The 14,975-nt window shown below is 27.0% G+C and overlaps 1 protein-coding gene across 1 annotated transcript; it reads right to left on the minus strand.

Moving 5' to 3' along the window:
* Positions 1 to 295: 295 nt before the first annotated feature.
* On the minus strand, positions 296 to 8,822 carry LOC114930959 (aminopeptidase N-like). The gene is made up of 8 exons (XM_085487096.1): positions 8,693 to 8,822; positions 8,203 to 8,284; positions 6,729 to 6,999; positions 6,629 to 6,686; positions 5,683 to 5,972; positions 3,754 to 3,953; positions 1,720 to 1,789; positions 296 to 316 (listed from the first exon to the last, which is right to left on the minus strand). The coding sequence occupies exons 1-8, from the start codon at positions 8,820 to 8,822 to the stop codon at positions 296 to 298; spliced, it is 1,122 nt and encodes a 373-aa protein (XP_085343222.1).
* Between the last annotated feature and the right edge of the window lie 6,153 nt (positions 8,823 to 14,975).

A 14,975-nucleotide genomic window follows, 5' to 3' on the forward strand; every position in this document is an offset into this window, starting at 1 on the left:
AATAAATGTATCATATTATGTATTATATTAAAATAAATTAAAAGTTAACTTTTATGTATATAAATATAAATTATTAACAATAAAAATAAAAGGTTAAATATATATGAAAATTGAAATATATATATAGAATAATTTAAACAATTATACTTCTTATTTTTAATATTAAAATATTTTTAATAATAAATTGAATTGCGATTTTGCGATTTTTGATTACAATTATAAATTTATAAAAATTACATTTAAAATATCACTTCGACATTTTAGATTGAATTTCATTCAAAGTTTTCAGAAATCATTAGGCACTTAATCTGGAACCCTGTAATTCGATTTGAATTTTAACAATTACATTAATAACTATTATATTAATTTTTAAATATCAGTTAATTAAATTAAGCGTCATTATATTTATCTAAAAATTTAAATATCAATTCAAGTTTTCAACAAATTGTGACTAAATTTTCTAATTTCAATTATCTGAATATTCTTCTAAAATTATCTATTAAAAATAGCGTATTATTTAATTCAATATTATATAAATATTAAATAAATTAGTATAAAGTTAATTTACATGTAATATTAAATATTAATTATTAACAATAAAAAAAATTTATATCATAATAAGTATAAAAATTGTTGATAATATATTAAAATAGTATAAATAATTAATACATTTTTATACTCTTATTGATTTCAATTATTTCTTATTTAATAATTATATTTTAATTTGCGAATAATGTGAACGATTTTATATTATAATTAATATAATCTCATTAAAATAATTTGAATTTAATTAAAATTTCATTTAAAGTATCAGAAAATATCCATTAGTATGGCACTAAAATCTGGAACTGACATGTATATTTCAGTTTTTAATAATTTTAAAAATATAAAAATTTTTAAAATTAATTACATACATCAATAATATTTTAAAATTACAATATTTATTTAAACTTGAAATATATCTAGTTATTTAATACAATTAAAAATTAAATTTTAAATTCAATGTTTAAAGTAAATTTGATACAATATGGTTCAAATTAATATACATATGTAATCTTAATATTTTCTATCTAATAGTAATTAAAAATACGTAAATAACTTATAATATAACAAATGTAATAAAATAAAAATTATTAATTATATTATATAGTTAACTCTATAATAATATTAATATATATATTTACTAAACATCTACGTTTTACTATTTAATATTTAATAGATATACATATATGCAGTAAACATAATGTATATATACATATGTATAAACAGTTTGTTACTTGAAATATTGTAGGTGTATTTGCTGAAGTAAAATTTTTAACGATTTAGTTAGATCTACTAAAACTTTGCAATCTTTGCATATATATCATCATAAAATTTCACCTGACTCATCAGTTGTTCAGAACGTGCTTTTAATTTGTTTTTAACACTCAAACAAAATTTCGTATGATAGAGTGCAAATTCATCTATCTAAAATAAATTTTATTTTTTACTAAGCAGTTATTAATCATTTTATAAAACAAAAATGCGACAAATTTTTAAACTATTAGCATAATTATATCGATAAATATATATATCTATATATATATATATTTATATAAGATATTTCAAGGAAAAAGAAAAAAATTGTTCATTACGTATGTCTAAAATATTTGTGTGTGTGACATAGTTTGATAAAAAATTAATACAAAAATAAAAAATTTATCAATTTTTTAAATTTACCTCAGAAAGTTGCTTCTGAGAATATGCATTGTTAATCATCACAATTAATGCTGCATTCATAGTGGTTACTCTATATGAAAAAAGAATTATGTAAAGATTTATAATTAACAAAATATTTTTATAAAAAAAAGCTCACAAGAAATTTATATTTACCCAAATGTATTATATGGATTATTCAAACGTATCATATCAATTAAGTTATTAAAATTTTTTAATATTATTTTAAATATTGCTTTGTTCTTAACATGTCTCGCAATAGTAGAAATAAAAATATATATCTCCAAAATATACATTTTATTACGTTTTACTTTTTCTGATGCTTTATCACTCTCAAAAAACAAATTTACTAATGACGATAAGTAAGCGTTCAGGTAATCATAAACAATTGCAGGATCTTCGGAACAACTAAGAAATTCGAATATTTTATGATCAGATTTCTTTTTATATATATTAATTGCGGAATAAGATATATTAACCCACACACTTCTATTCACATATAATAAACCATTACAATATATCCATTTCTGCCACCCAGGCAAAATCCTACGACATACAGAAAAAGAAATGTTTTTTATTTAACATATTTATTATATATCATTAATTAGCATATAATCTTTCGAAACATAAAAAATAAATATAATCAAATATTATAATTACAATAAATATAATTAATTATAATAAACATAAATAATAATAATAATAATAATCAACTTGATTTATTTTAATAGCACAACTTTAAGTGTATTTATGAAAATATATTTATTGTAACATTTTGCATAAAAAATCATAAGAGTAATATAACCAAAAAAATAGAACTAGATATTTTGTATCTGACATATTTTAATATAAATACAAAATATCTTGTAAAATATTTAATATACTATAATCTTATATTAATATTTTAGGTATAGAATAATTAAATATTTTATAAAATATTTTGTATTTTATTTCAAAATGTCAATTTACAATATAAAATATCTTGTAAAATCGAAAAATTCTTGACTATTTTATATTAAATTTTTTATGCAGAATGTTTACTAAGAATTTATTTATATAAAAAATTATTTTTTATATACATATAAATATTGCACAATATGAAAGAAACATATATATACATGTATATATATATATATATATATATATATATATGATTTTAATCAATGTATATATGTGTAGTTATATATATAAATACATATATATATACATAATTAATATATATATATATATATATATATATATATATATGTACCCAGATAGCCACAGTAATTATTATAACATCAAAATGATGTCATAATAATTATTATGGCTATCTGAGTATACACATATATATGTATTAAGCTATTCACTAAGTTCTGCGGTTTTTTTAAACGGCTGAAAAACATAACATATAGCGCTTGAACCGCGGCTTATTTCATACCATTTGAAAGTTTAGATTACGCTTGGCATTTCGCCAAAAACGTGGTAGCATTTTGACATGTTTTGTACGCGTACTATTTGGTAATAAAAGATCAAAAAATACATTTTTGATACATTTTGCTATTCTGTTATCAGAAAGAAATAAAAGCGACAGACGCACAACGCGAAATTAGTGATGTGTACGAAAACTCGGTCATAAGCCCCGGCACTTGTTAGAGTTGGTTTGCGCGCGTCCGGAAATATGAACCTCGAAGATGCTCCTGGCTTCGGTCGATCATCCACCACTGATGACCAAATTTTGGCCGCAATCGAAGTTGACCTCTTTAATATCGTTCATACTACTGTTGCAAACTTAAAACAGCTTGGAATGACGAAAAAGATATATGGATGTTTGTTTCAATTTACAGTAAAAAAGCCGCAGAACTTTGTGAACGACCTAATATATAAAATATATGTGTGTGTATAAATATATATATAAATAGAACATATACAGGTACATACAGTCATATATAATTATGTACATATAAATTTCTTATCAGGTAATATATCAAATATATACTTATAAAATTTTAAAAATAGATGTTTATACAAATATATAATAATTTCATTAAAATTTACCTATTTTCTTGAGGATTCTCTACATGCAATCTCAATTGTGTTCTGGCCTTTTCAATACATAAAGTATTGTTCATAATGCAGCTCCATTTTGCAATTTCCTGCATTAAATATTTATCAATATCGTATTTACTAGATGCCATGTCATCGATAATGTGATTTTCTACACGTTCAAACAGACTTTTTATTTTTCCTAATATTGTCTGCAATTGGACAAAAAAATATTTTTCTATTAGATTATATAAAAAATAAATATAATACACACATATATATTACATATGCATATAATAATAAATAAACATTTTAATTCTGTACAACAACATTGTAATACATGCGTTTGCAATTGAAAAAATTATGATATATTACGTTACATTCTTTAAAAATTATTAAAAAACACAACTTTTATTAAAAAATTGATTTGTAAAGTAATTAGTAAGATTTCTGTTTGTACTTAAAAATATATCACATTAAACGTCATAATTATCGTATTTCTTATATATTTTTATACTTCCAACTCTATTTGATAAGTTTTTGTAATATATTTTTAAAATAAATCATAAAATTCAAATTAATTTGCTTATATTTTATGTTTTATGTTATATTATACTAAGACTTTTTTTGAATAATTTTTCATATTTATTTTATTTTAATTATTAGTTTATTAAAAATAGTTTTATTCACATAAATTTACTGTTGTATATTTAGTTCATTGCATGTCTCATGTTAGATTTTACAGTGCGTTATTATTTATTTTAGTAAAGGTGGAGATAAAAAAAGTCGATTTCCCGACTATCGATGGAACCTAAAATTCGAGTTCCATGGGTATCTATGAACCATATAAGATGTAAAAATGATGGTCTTTTTTCATAGAGACCTGAGGAAAGTATTGAAAATTTATCAGTTCTCATATTAATTATTTACTATTAATATTCTCTATGTTAGAACTAAAGAATTCTATTCAACAATAAAACAAAAATATTTAAATAAACATACTAAAAAACATAATGTATTTGAATGAGTAATCAGATTTTTTATTCGGAAGTAACTACATCCTGGCGTCTAGTTTCTCTTAATACTGATCCACCATATTGGTTCCGCAATCTTAAATTTTGCGATCTCTATATTAAAACATTATTGATCTCGAAAACTATTTGATAAGTGTTTAACCAGAACTTGGTTTCATTGAAAATTCATCCATATGTCATCGATTTTAGTTGTCTTTAGATCGACCGAATGACGCTATTTTCAATAGTTTTGTTAAATTTTCAATACTTTTCCCAGGTCTCTAAGAAAAAAGACCATTAGTTTTACATCTAATATGGTTCATAGGTACCCATGGAACTCGAATTTTAGGTTCCATCGATAGTCGAAAATTCGACCATTTTTAACATCCACCTTTTAAAGTTAACTTTAATTATATATGATTAATTTATATACAGATACTTGAAGATAATTTTATTTGATCCATTTATAAATTTATTTGTTGTATTCATATATTTTTAAATGCATAATAGAGTTTACTGCATTTTAAATATTAATTCAACCGACTTTCGGGCTGATATTTTTTTCGTCTATAACTTTACATGGCAGTTAAAAAGGGGAGCACATTAATTGAAGAACTAAACCAAAAATACTATTTCTAATTAGGGAAAAAATTAAGTTTCGCAAATAACAGACGTAAAAGACATCGCGTAAGTCTCCACAGCCGGTATATATATATATATATATATATATATATAAATATATATATATATATATATATATATATAAATATATATATATATATATATATAAATGATATGTTAAATATTAATGTATAAAAAATAAAATATTTAATTTTTTTTTTAAATATTTCTAGCAAACATCAAATATTTATTAATGTTTTGGATTTCTCTAATATGTAAAAAAATTTATCGATATAATTTAAAATACCTTAAATACTTCTGAAGGATAGAGTCCAGAATTAAGAAATGGAATAATATTTGACATGTATTCCAGAGCTTTAAACATAGGATACCATGCCACATAATCTTTCTCTTGCCATAAATAACTCGAGAGTTCCCAAAATGTGGAAAAATTAAGTTTTCTCTGTATCATCAAATGGAATGCGTCATCGATGATTTGGGCTCGATTCAGAACATGTATATTTATATACTGTTCAGAATTTAAGTAACGCGCAATTAATTTCCAATTTTCGCCATCATAATTGACGCGATAAAATCCTGTACACGGCACACGGCAAAAATTTTAATATTAACTTTTTTGATCAAAATATAAGAAGTAAAACATATTTCAAATATATATGTTTTTATTTTATGATGATTTAAAAGCGTATTAATTGTACTGGAAATTGGGCACATATTTTACAATAAATAATGGCAAATTCTTATATATTGTGAATTATAAAATAAAATGTCGATAATTGAAAAAAAATATACAGTTCTGAAAAACAGATTAATTTATAAAAGAATTATATAAACAACAACTGAGTAACAATACAAAAAAGTAACAATAGTTTAAATTTTTAGCATTATTTTAAACTAACCAAGGTGATTCTTATAAATTTTATTGTGCAAGCTAACTTTTTAGCACCCAAAAATCTATAAGGAACACTTTGTCTGTTTTAAAATAATTTTTTGTTATAAATTAGTATGACATTTACATGCAAAGTGTGTTTAATCATAAATTTTAATATTGCGGAAATATTGCGGAATACTTTAAAAGAATATCTTTCATATTATTGTTTATTGTTTGTCGTGTTTACAATGTATTTACAGTTCTTTATAGGAAAATGTAAGAAACAAAATGAATGAAAAAGATATATTTATTGTATAATAACAAAACACGAACATATTAAACTTCGTGATTTAATATTTACCAATTTGTTGTAAGTTGAATATTATCCACTTTTTTGGATAAAAGAACTGTATTTCCCACTTTGGATTTGAGGGCGTCAACTAAATATCTGAACTAGTTACATTAAAATTTATATTTGCTTCTTCAGTAAATGTGACAAGTATACAATATGGATTCTGATCCATGTCGGCCTGAGACTCTAAGAATATTTTTGCACTATTTCTAGAATAATATCGTGTAACATTTAGCACGGGATAATGCTGCTGCGTAGACCAAAAAGCCATAATCTTATTTATGTTCAAATTATATTTTATTAGTTTTAATACACTTCTAGGAATCGGCATAATGCTCCATAAATCATTGAAAGTATTTGCCATATCAGGAGAAATAAATCTGTAAAATTTAAAAATGTGATAACACCATACATCACTGAGTAGCAATTAGAAAATATAAAATTATGATAATTATTCGTTCTTATTGATATTGCTAGAATAATTCACTTAGATTAATGTCGATTCTCACAAAAATCAAATTATGATGACATAAAAAACAAAATAATTTTTATACACACATCGTACAAAATAATCTACATTTCCAAATTAATAAAATAAAAATAAATAAATAACATTAAAAAATGTATACACGTGTTTAAGTGTATTTCGTAAATATATTATTTTAATATTTATATTAAGTTTGTTATATTTAAGACACCTTAAAATATATTATTTGAACATTTATATAAATATACATTATATATATTTATAATGTTTATCTCTGTCTTTATTCATTTATTAATTAACAAAGTTAATAATAATATGCAATATTTAATATCTTTTTTATTTTTTTATGTTTGTTACTTATAGAAGTTTGGTTTGTCATTAAATATATTTTCATATGTGTTAATCATTCAGTTTTTATCTTCTTTAGGAAAGTTTTTTTAGGTTTTGCTATTATTTTGTATTTACTTTCCTGTATGTGTGTCTCTATGTGTTTTAATGAAAAAAATAACACCATATTACAGCTAAATATTATTTTAAACCAAATAAAATAATTTTTCTAAACTTTGACTTGTGAAAACGGTGTCGAAAACTAAATTTTTCATTAGCATTTCAGTTCTCCAAAATAATTGAGATTTAATGTGTAAAAAAAGATTTTCTTGCAATATTTTTGAGATTATTTATAAAAAAAAATAACGTTATCTAATAATATGATCATCATATCAAGGAGAGAAGGATGAACGATAGTTCATTCCTTATAATACACATCATTCGTATTTCAATATCTTACTTTTCAGTCGTGTTGAAAAGGATTTAAATACAGAGTTTTGCTAAATTTCCAACTAGTGTTAATCATATTATCTAAAAAATCTCAATTATTTAACAAAAACCATTTCTTACATAATAAATCTCAATTATTTCGGAAACCTGACGTACTGATAAAAATTAGTTTACGTCATCGTTTTCAACATAAAATAGTTTCCATAATTTTATAAGATATATTCGAAAATTTTAAAGAAACACCATCTAAATGAAAATAGAAAATAAAAAAATTTTTTATAAACTAATATTATTATATTACATTGTAAGTATTACTTACTTCCTGTTTAAATATTTGTCAATACTTGTCCAAAATACATTAGATGAAATTATTCTTTCTAACATGCGCCATAAAGCTGCTCCTATAATATAAATATAAAATATGTTAAAAAAAATATATATATTATAATATATAATATGTATATATATATATATATATATATATATATATATATATATATAATATATATATACACATTTATTTACAAATTTAACCTCCATCATATTCATAAATTCATAAACAGAACTATTATAAACTAATATAATAAAAAAAGAACTAATTTTAAATTTAATTTACTTTTACTTTTAGCAGAATAAACATTAGAAGAAATAATTGTAAATTTAAAACTTTTTATCTTTTCTTAGATATTTATAGTCAGCCATTCCGACTATTGTTTACAACTTATTTACAAATTTTATTAATGTATTTGTAAATATACTTTATACCAATCAAATTACATTACATAAATCAAATACACATGCAAACATACCTACAGTATAAGAAAACGGAGAAGGTGAATTTATTTTAAACATATAGTTAGAATTTTCCTTAAAATAATCTACAGCAAATGAATGTAAATAATGAGAATCATCTCGAATTTGAACTACAAACAAGTCCATCATCCGAGAATCTGGATATATCTGCAGAAAGAAAAACGAGATTGGATAAATAATGTTTGATTGGATTAATAATGTTTATTAATGTGTACAATTATTTGTTATTTCTACAAAAACTTTTTATATTTAATAAAAGCTTTTATATTATTTAAAGCATTTTTATATTAGATATTATAATTTTAAATATATTTATAGAATTTTCATAAGTAATATGTAATAATTTGAAATTAAAATATTATTAAAAATATTATTACAGTACATATACTATCCACAAGTTTGGAAACATCTTACATTTTACAGTTAAACAATTGTATGACAGCGATCTGTCATAAATATAAATGTTATTTAAATATTTTACGTTTTTTTACAATTTATTCATACAAAAAATCTGCACAGATCGCTGTCATACGACTGTTTAACTGTAAAATGTAAGGTGTTTCCAAACTTGTGGAGGGTACTGTATTTAAAATATTTATTTGTGTGTTTGTGTGCAAAATTTATTTAAATTATAATAACATAATTTACATGTACTTATTAACTACACTTAATATATTTTTTAAGTTTATATATAATAAAAATTTAAATAACAAATTTTTTTTCTATACTTAATAAATATGAAACAACCTTATCGATGATATATGATTCGAGGAACACAACGAAGCCTTTGTTCAACCACCAGGAAGATTGACATAACGAATAGAAAAAATTATTAAACCAATAATGTAATATATTATGAGCTACTGAACGCATTGCTAAAGTTTTAAATGCAACAGGATAAAAGTGTTTGTTGTAGATAATATTTGTTTTGCTGAAAATTGTTTGTAAATGTAGGATTGTTAACTCTATGCGTTATTAATCATATGTTATTATAATTCGATGTATACGCGCAATTAGATAATATAATATGCGAGTCTTTCGAGGATTCGGGTTTTCGTCAACTCGAATTTTTTTGTAGAAAAACAAGAGTGGGGACGGGATCAGCTGAGCGGCTGAGCGACTTGTAAGAGAGACGAGAGGCAGTCCGCTATAAGCCTCGAAAGGAGAAACAAATAAAATTACAAACCCTGATTCTCTAGATATTTGTGCAGAATATATCTTATCTCCAATACCGAATCCTACATTTGGGGGCTCGTCCGATCTCATAAAACAAAGTGAAAAAGAGAGACTAAGACGGTAGACGAACGCAAAAGTAAAGACGGTAAAGACGAATTTTAAAACAACGAAGTGTAGTGAAAGTGTGTTACGACGATGGAGAATTTAGCACAGATTCCAGCGATAAAAGGAAAAATTAAGACGGCAACAAAGGCCACTATAACAGCATTACATAAACTTATCTTTGAAGAAGAAGGCGATCGAGGAAATCGACAGCGTATACGTGGATTCCCAGGTTTCGATTTTTGCAATGACTCAGAAGAATTTCGTGCTAAACTCGATTATACAAGAAGGCTAACTATCGGAGACTTGATATCAATCTGTAATCTCCTAGGTTTAGACTATACCGGGAATGCAGAGATATTAAGAGAACGCATAGTACAAACATTAATGGATATAAATTCTTTGCAACAAGTGGCAGTAATTTCTGACGACGACGACGATGGAGAGCCAGGGGATGATGACGTGGCGGTCAACGAGAGAGAGGCAAACATTAACAACATACAGGTTGACATTGGAAACAATGAGGCAGCGGCAATATTTCACGGTGAACAAGGACAAGAAAACAGAAATCACGTGAACGAAAATAATACAAGATTCACACTAAGTTATAAGGATGTCGAGGATTCGGTACCATCTTTTGACGGAGGTGATTCTTATTCCGTGCAGCGGTGGATATCAGATTTTGAAGACGCAGCGTCTATGTTCCAGTGGAATAATTTACAAAAATTAATTTTCGCAAAAAGATGTTTGAAAGGATTAGCGAAATTATTTGTTCAGAGTGAAGGTGTAATAAAGTCCTGGACGGAATTGAAGACGGCCTTAACGGAAGAATTTTCTATGAAAATTACCAGCGCGCAATTGCATAAAATGCTCCAAGAACGCAAAATGAAAAGAGAGGAATCCATAGAGGAATATTTTTTGGCAATGAAAGAATTGGCCTCCCGCGGTACTCTCGAAATGGATGCTCTGTTCGATTATGTAATAGATGGCATACAAGACGAAACTCATAACAAAATGATGTTATTTGGAGCCAAGACTATCAGAGAATTCAAGGAAAAATTAAGGACCTATGAAAAAATTAGAAAGGCCTACCACGACAAATCTACGAAGTATTCAAAGGACAAGAATGATAGACCAAGGCAAACATTCGGTAGCACAACACGAGGGGACGGCAAGGAAAGAGCAACGATTTCTGACAAACAAAAAACGGAGACTCGATGTTTCAACTGCGGCATATACGGACATCACTCTAAAGACTGTAAGAAAAAAGCGCTAGGTAAGAAATGCTTCAATTGTAACGAATTCGGTCACGTAGCAGCTAAGTGTTTGGCGCCAAAAAATTACGCGCGAGATTCTAAATCATCGACAGTTAATTTAGTGACGTATTCTCAAAGAATCGAACCGCTTAAAGAAATTTTTATAGACAATATTAAACTATTAGCGTTAATAGACACCGGTAGTCGTGTTAGCTTGATTCGCGAAAATATGTTTCGTAAATTGAAGGGAACGCTTGTACAGTGCGCGCGAACATTTCTCGGTTTCGGCAAGGGCGAATCTAGGTCGCTTGGATATTTTCAAACAATCATTTATATCGATCATGAAGATTATCCAATGACGTTATATGTTGTTCCTAGCGATGCAATGGAAGTCGATGTTGTTATCGGAAGAGACATACTTGAGATGGCTGTACTTAAATTTGATCAAAATAAGGTTATTATTACCAAAATTGTTCCTACAGTATTTATAGCGCATATAGATTTGCCGGAAGAAACAAAAGTTGATCTCGGACTTATTCGCGATGAGAAAATACGTGATCGAGTGGAACAATTAATTAATTCATATCAACCGAATATTTGCAAATCGACGGGTATTAAATTGAGTGTGTCTCTGAAGGATAACAAACCGATTTCACAAAGACCGCGCAGACTGCCCGCACCGGATAAAAAAATCGTTGAAGAACAAGTAGCCGAGTGGCAAAAAAACGGAATTATTGAAGAGTGCTCTTCCGAATATGCGAGTCCAGTGGTAGTGGCAAAAAAGAAGGATGGTTCTCCGCGTGTATGTATCGACTATCGTCCGCTAAATAAAGTTATAGAAAAAGATAAGCATCCATTACCTTTAATTGAAGATCAAATAGACAAATTAAAAGACGCGCGTGTATTTAGTACATTAGATCTAAAAAATGGATTTTTCCATGTCACAGTAGATGAGTCAAGTCGTAAATATACGGCCTTTGTCACGCATGAGGGACAATATCAATTTTTGAAAGCGCCATTTGGACTTTGCAATTCTCCGCCAGCGTTTCAGCGATATATTAATCATATTTTTAGACCGTTAATTAATAGTAATATAATGACATTGTATTTAGATGATATTATAGTTATTGCTTCAAATTTTGCGGAAGCTTTAGCGAATTTAGAAATAGTATTAAGAACGGCGAGCGATTATGGTCTCGAATTTAATTTTAAGAAATGTAGATTTATGAAAACGCGTATAGAATTCTTAGGACAGATCGTAGAAAATGGTAATGTTTATCCTTCTCCAAGTAAAATAGAAGCTGTCATGCGCTTTCCAGAGCCAAAATCGGTTAAAGATGTTCAAAGTTTTCTTGGATTAACGGGTTACTTTCGTAAATTTATGCCGTCTTATTCCTTGATAGCTAAACCGTTGAGTGATTTATTGCGCGGAAATAATGTATTTTGCTTTAATGATGACGAAAAGCGTGCTTTTTGTGCTTTGAAGGAACTTTTGACTAAAGAACCTGTATTAAAAATATTTAATCCTGATAGTGAGGCAGAACTTCATACGGATGCATGTCGAAATGGTTTAGGAGCGATATTATTACAGCGATCTTCTCGCGAAGAAAGTCTTCATCCCGTATATTATTGGAGCCGCAAAACAACGGCTGCTGAAAGCAATTATAGAAGCTATGAATTGGAGGTTCTAGCTGTGATGGACGCCTTAAAGAAATTCCGTGTATATCTGCTAGGTTTGAAATTTAAAATTGTCACGGATTGTGCAGCCTTTACTCAGACAATGAATAAGAAAGACGTCTCAGCAAAGATTTGGCGATGGGCTGAACAAATTGAAGATTTTGACTATGTTTTAGAACACCGACCGGGCACACGCATGAAACATGTAGGCGCAATCAGCCGAAGTTTTGTGATGACCATTACGGAGGATAGTTTAGTAGCTAAGATAAGAAAGCTACAAGAAGAAGATCCTGAATGCAACGCGATAACGGAGCGAATCAGAGATAAGCCCGCAGCAGAGTACTCCTTAAGAGGAGGACTAATTTATAAATTCGTTAAGGGCGTTGATCTTCTGATGATACCAGGGTCAATGCATAACGAAATTATCCAAATAATACATCAAAAGGCTCATTATTCTTTGAAGAGAACGATGGACATCATACAAAAGGATTATTATATACCCGACTTAAAAGGAAAAGTAGAAGCATTTATTGGTTTCTGCATCCCGTGCATTCTCGCAAATAAAAAAGAAGGAAAAGCCGAGGGTTTTCTGCATCCTTTGCCAAAAGCCGACTTACCATTATATACATATCATGTAGATCATTTGGGCCCATTGGAATCAACTAGAAAAAATTACAATCATATCTTTGCAGTAATTGACAGTTTTACGAAGTTTGTATGGCTTTATCCTACAAAATCAACAACGTCACGAGAAGCAATAGCCAAATTGGAACTTCAAAAACAGATTTTTGGCAATCCAGTGCAAATAATTTCAGACAGAGGAACTGCGTTTTCTTCAGGAGAATTTTGCAATTATTGTAAAGAAGAAAAGATTAAGCACATAATGATAACTACAGGATTACCTAGAGCCAATGGTCAAATTGAAAGGCTTAACCGCAGTATTATTCCGATATTAACTAAATTGTCTCTCGAGGATCCAACAAAATGATATCAACACATTCCCGCACTGCAAAATACGTTGAATTCTACGTATCACAGAAGTATCGATATGACTCCTTTCGAATTATTAGTAGGCGTAAAAATGAAATCTAAAGAGGACCTTCAATTAAAAAAATTAATAGAAGAGGAATTCCGTGAGCAATTTCAAGAAGATCGTGAAGCACATAGATTGAGAGCCAAAAGTCAAATTTTACAAACGCAAGAGGAAAATCGTAAGACATATAACTTTCGACGCCGAGTACCTCGTAAATATATAGTAGGGGACCTCGTGGCTATTAAACGAACTCAAATGACTCCCGGACGAAAATTACGTGCGAAATATTTAGGGCCATATCGCGTAGAAAAAGCGAAAATTAATGATACATACGATGTAAAACGAATGCGATCGGGCGACGGCCCGATTACGACCAGCACATGTGCGGAATACATGAAACCTTGGTCATAACGCTAGCAATCATTCGAGACGAATAATTTATCAGAATGGCCGATTGTAGGATTGTTAACTCTATGCGTTATTAATCATATGTTATTATAATTCGATGTATACGCGCAATTAGATAATATAATATGCGAGTCTTTCGAGGATTCGGGTTTTCGTCAACTCGAATTCCTTTGTAGAAAAACAAGAGTGGGGACGGGATCAGCTGAGCGGCTGAGCGACTTGTAAGAGAGACGAGAGGCAGTCCGCTATAAGCCTCGAAAGAAGAAACAAATAAAATTACAAACCCTGATTCTCTAGATATTTGTGCAGAATATATCTTATCTCCAATACCGAATCCTACATAAATAAATAATTTATATCAAAATATTTTAAAAGTTAATAATATTATATTATTATATTATTATTATTACTACTATTATTATATATTATTATTATTGTTATATTATATAATTATATTGTATTATTAGATTGTTATTATTTGTAATATTAATATATACATATATATATATATATATATATATATAAAATTTCCAAATTAATAATTTAAATTTTTAATGATACACAAAAAGTAAAGTATTATTAAATATTAAATGTCTATATATCAAATGACTATTACGTGATATATCT

This window comes from Nylanderia fulva, unplaced genomic scaffold (genome assembly GCF_048542155.1).
Source record: "Nylanderia fulva isolate GAGA-0341 unplaced genomic scaffold, ASM4854215v1 Scaffold5, whole genome shotgun sequence".
Lineage (NCBI taxonomy): Eukaryota > Metazoa > Arthropoda > Insecta > Hymenoptera > Formicidae > Nylanderia > Nylanderia fulva.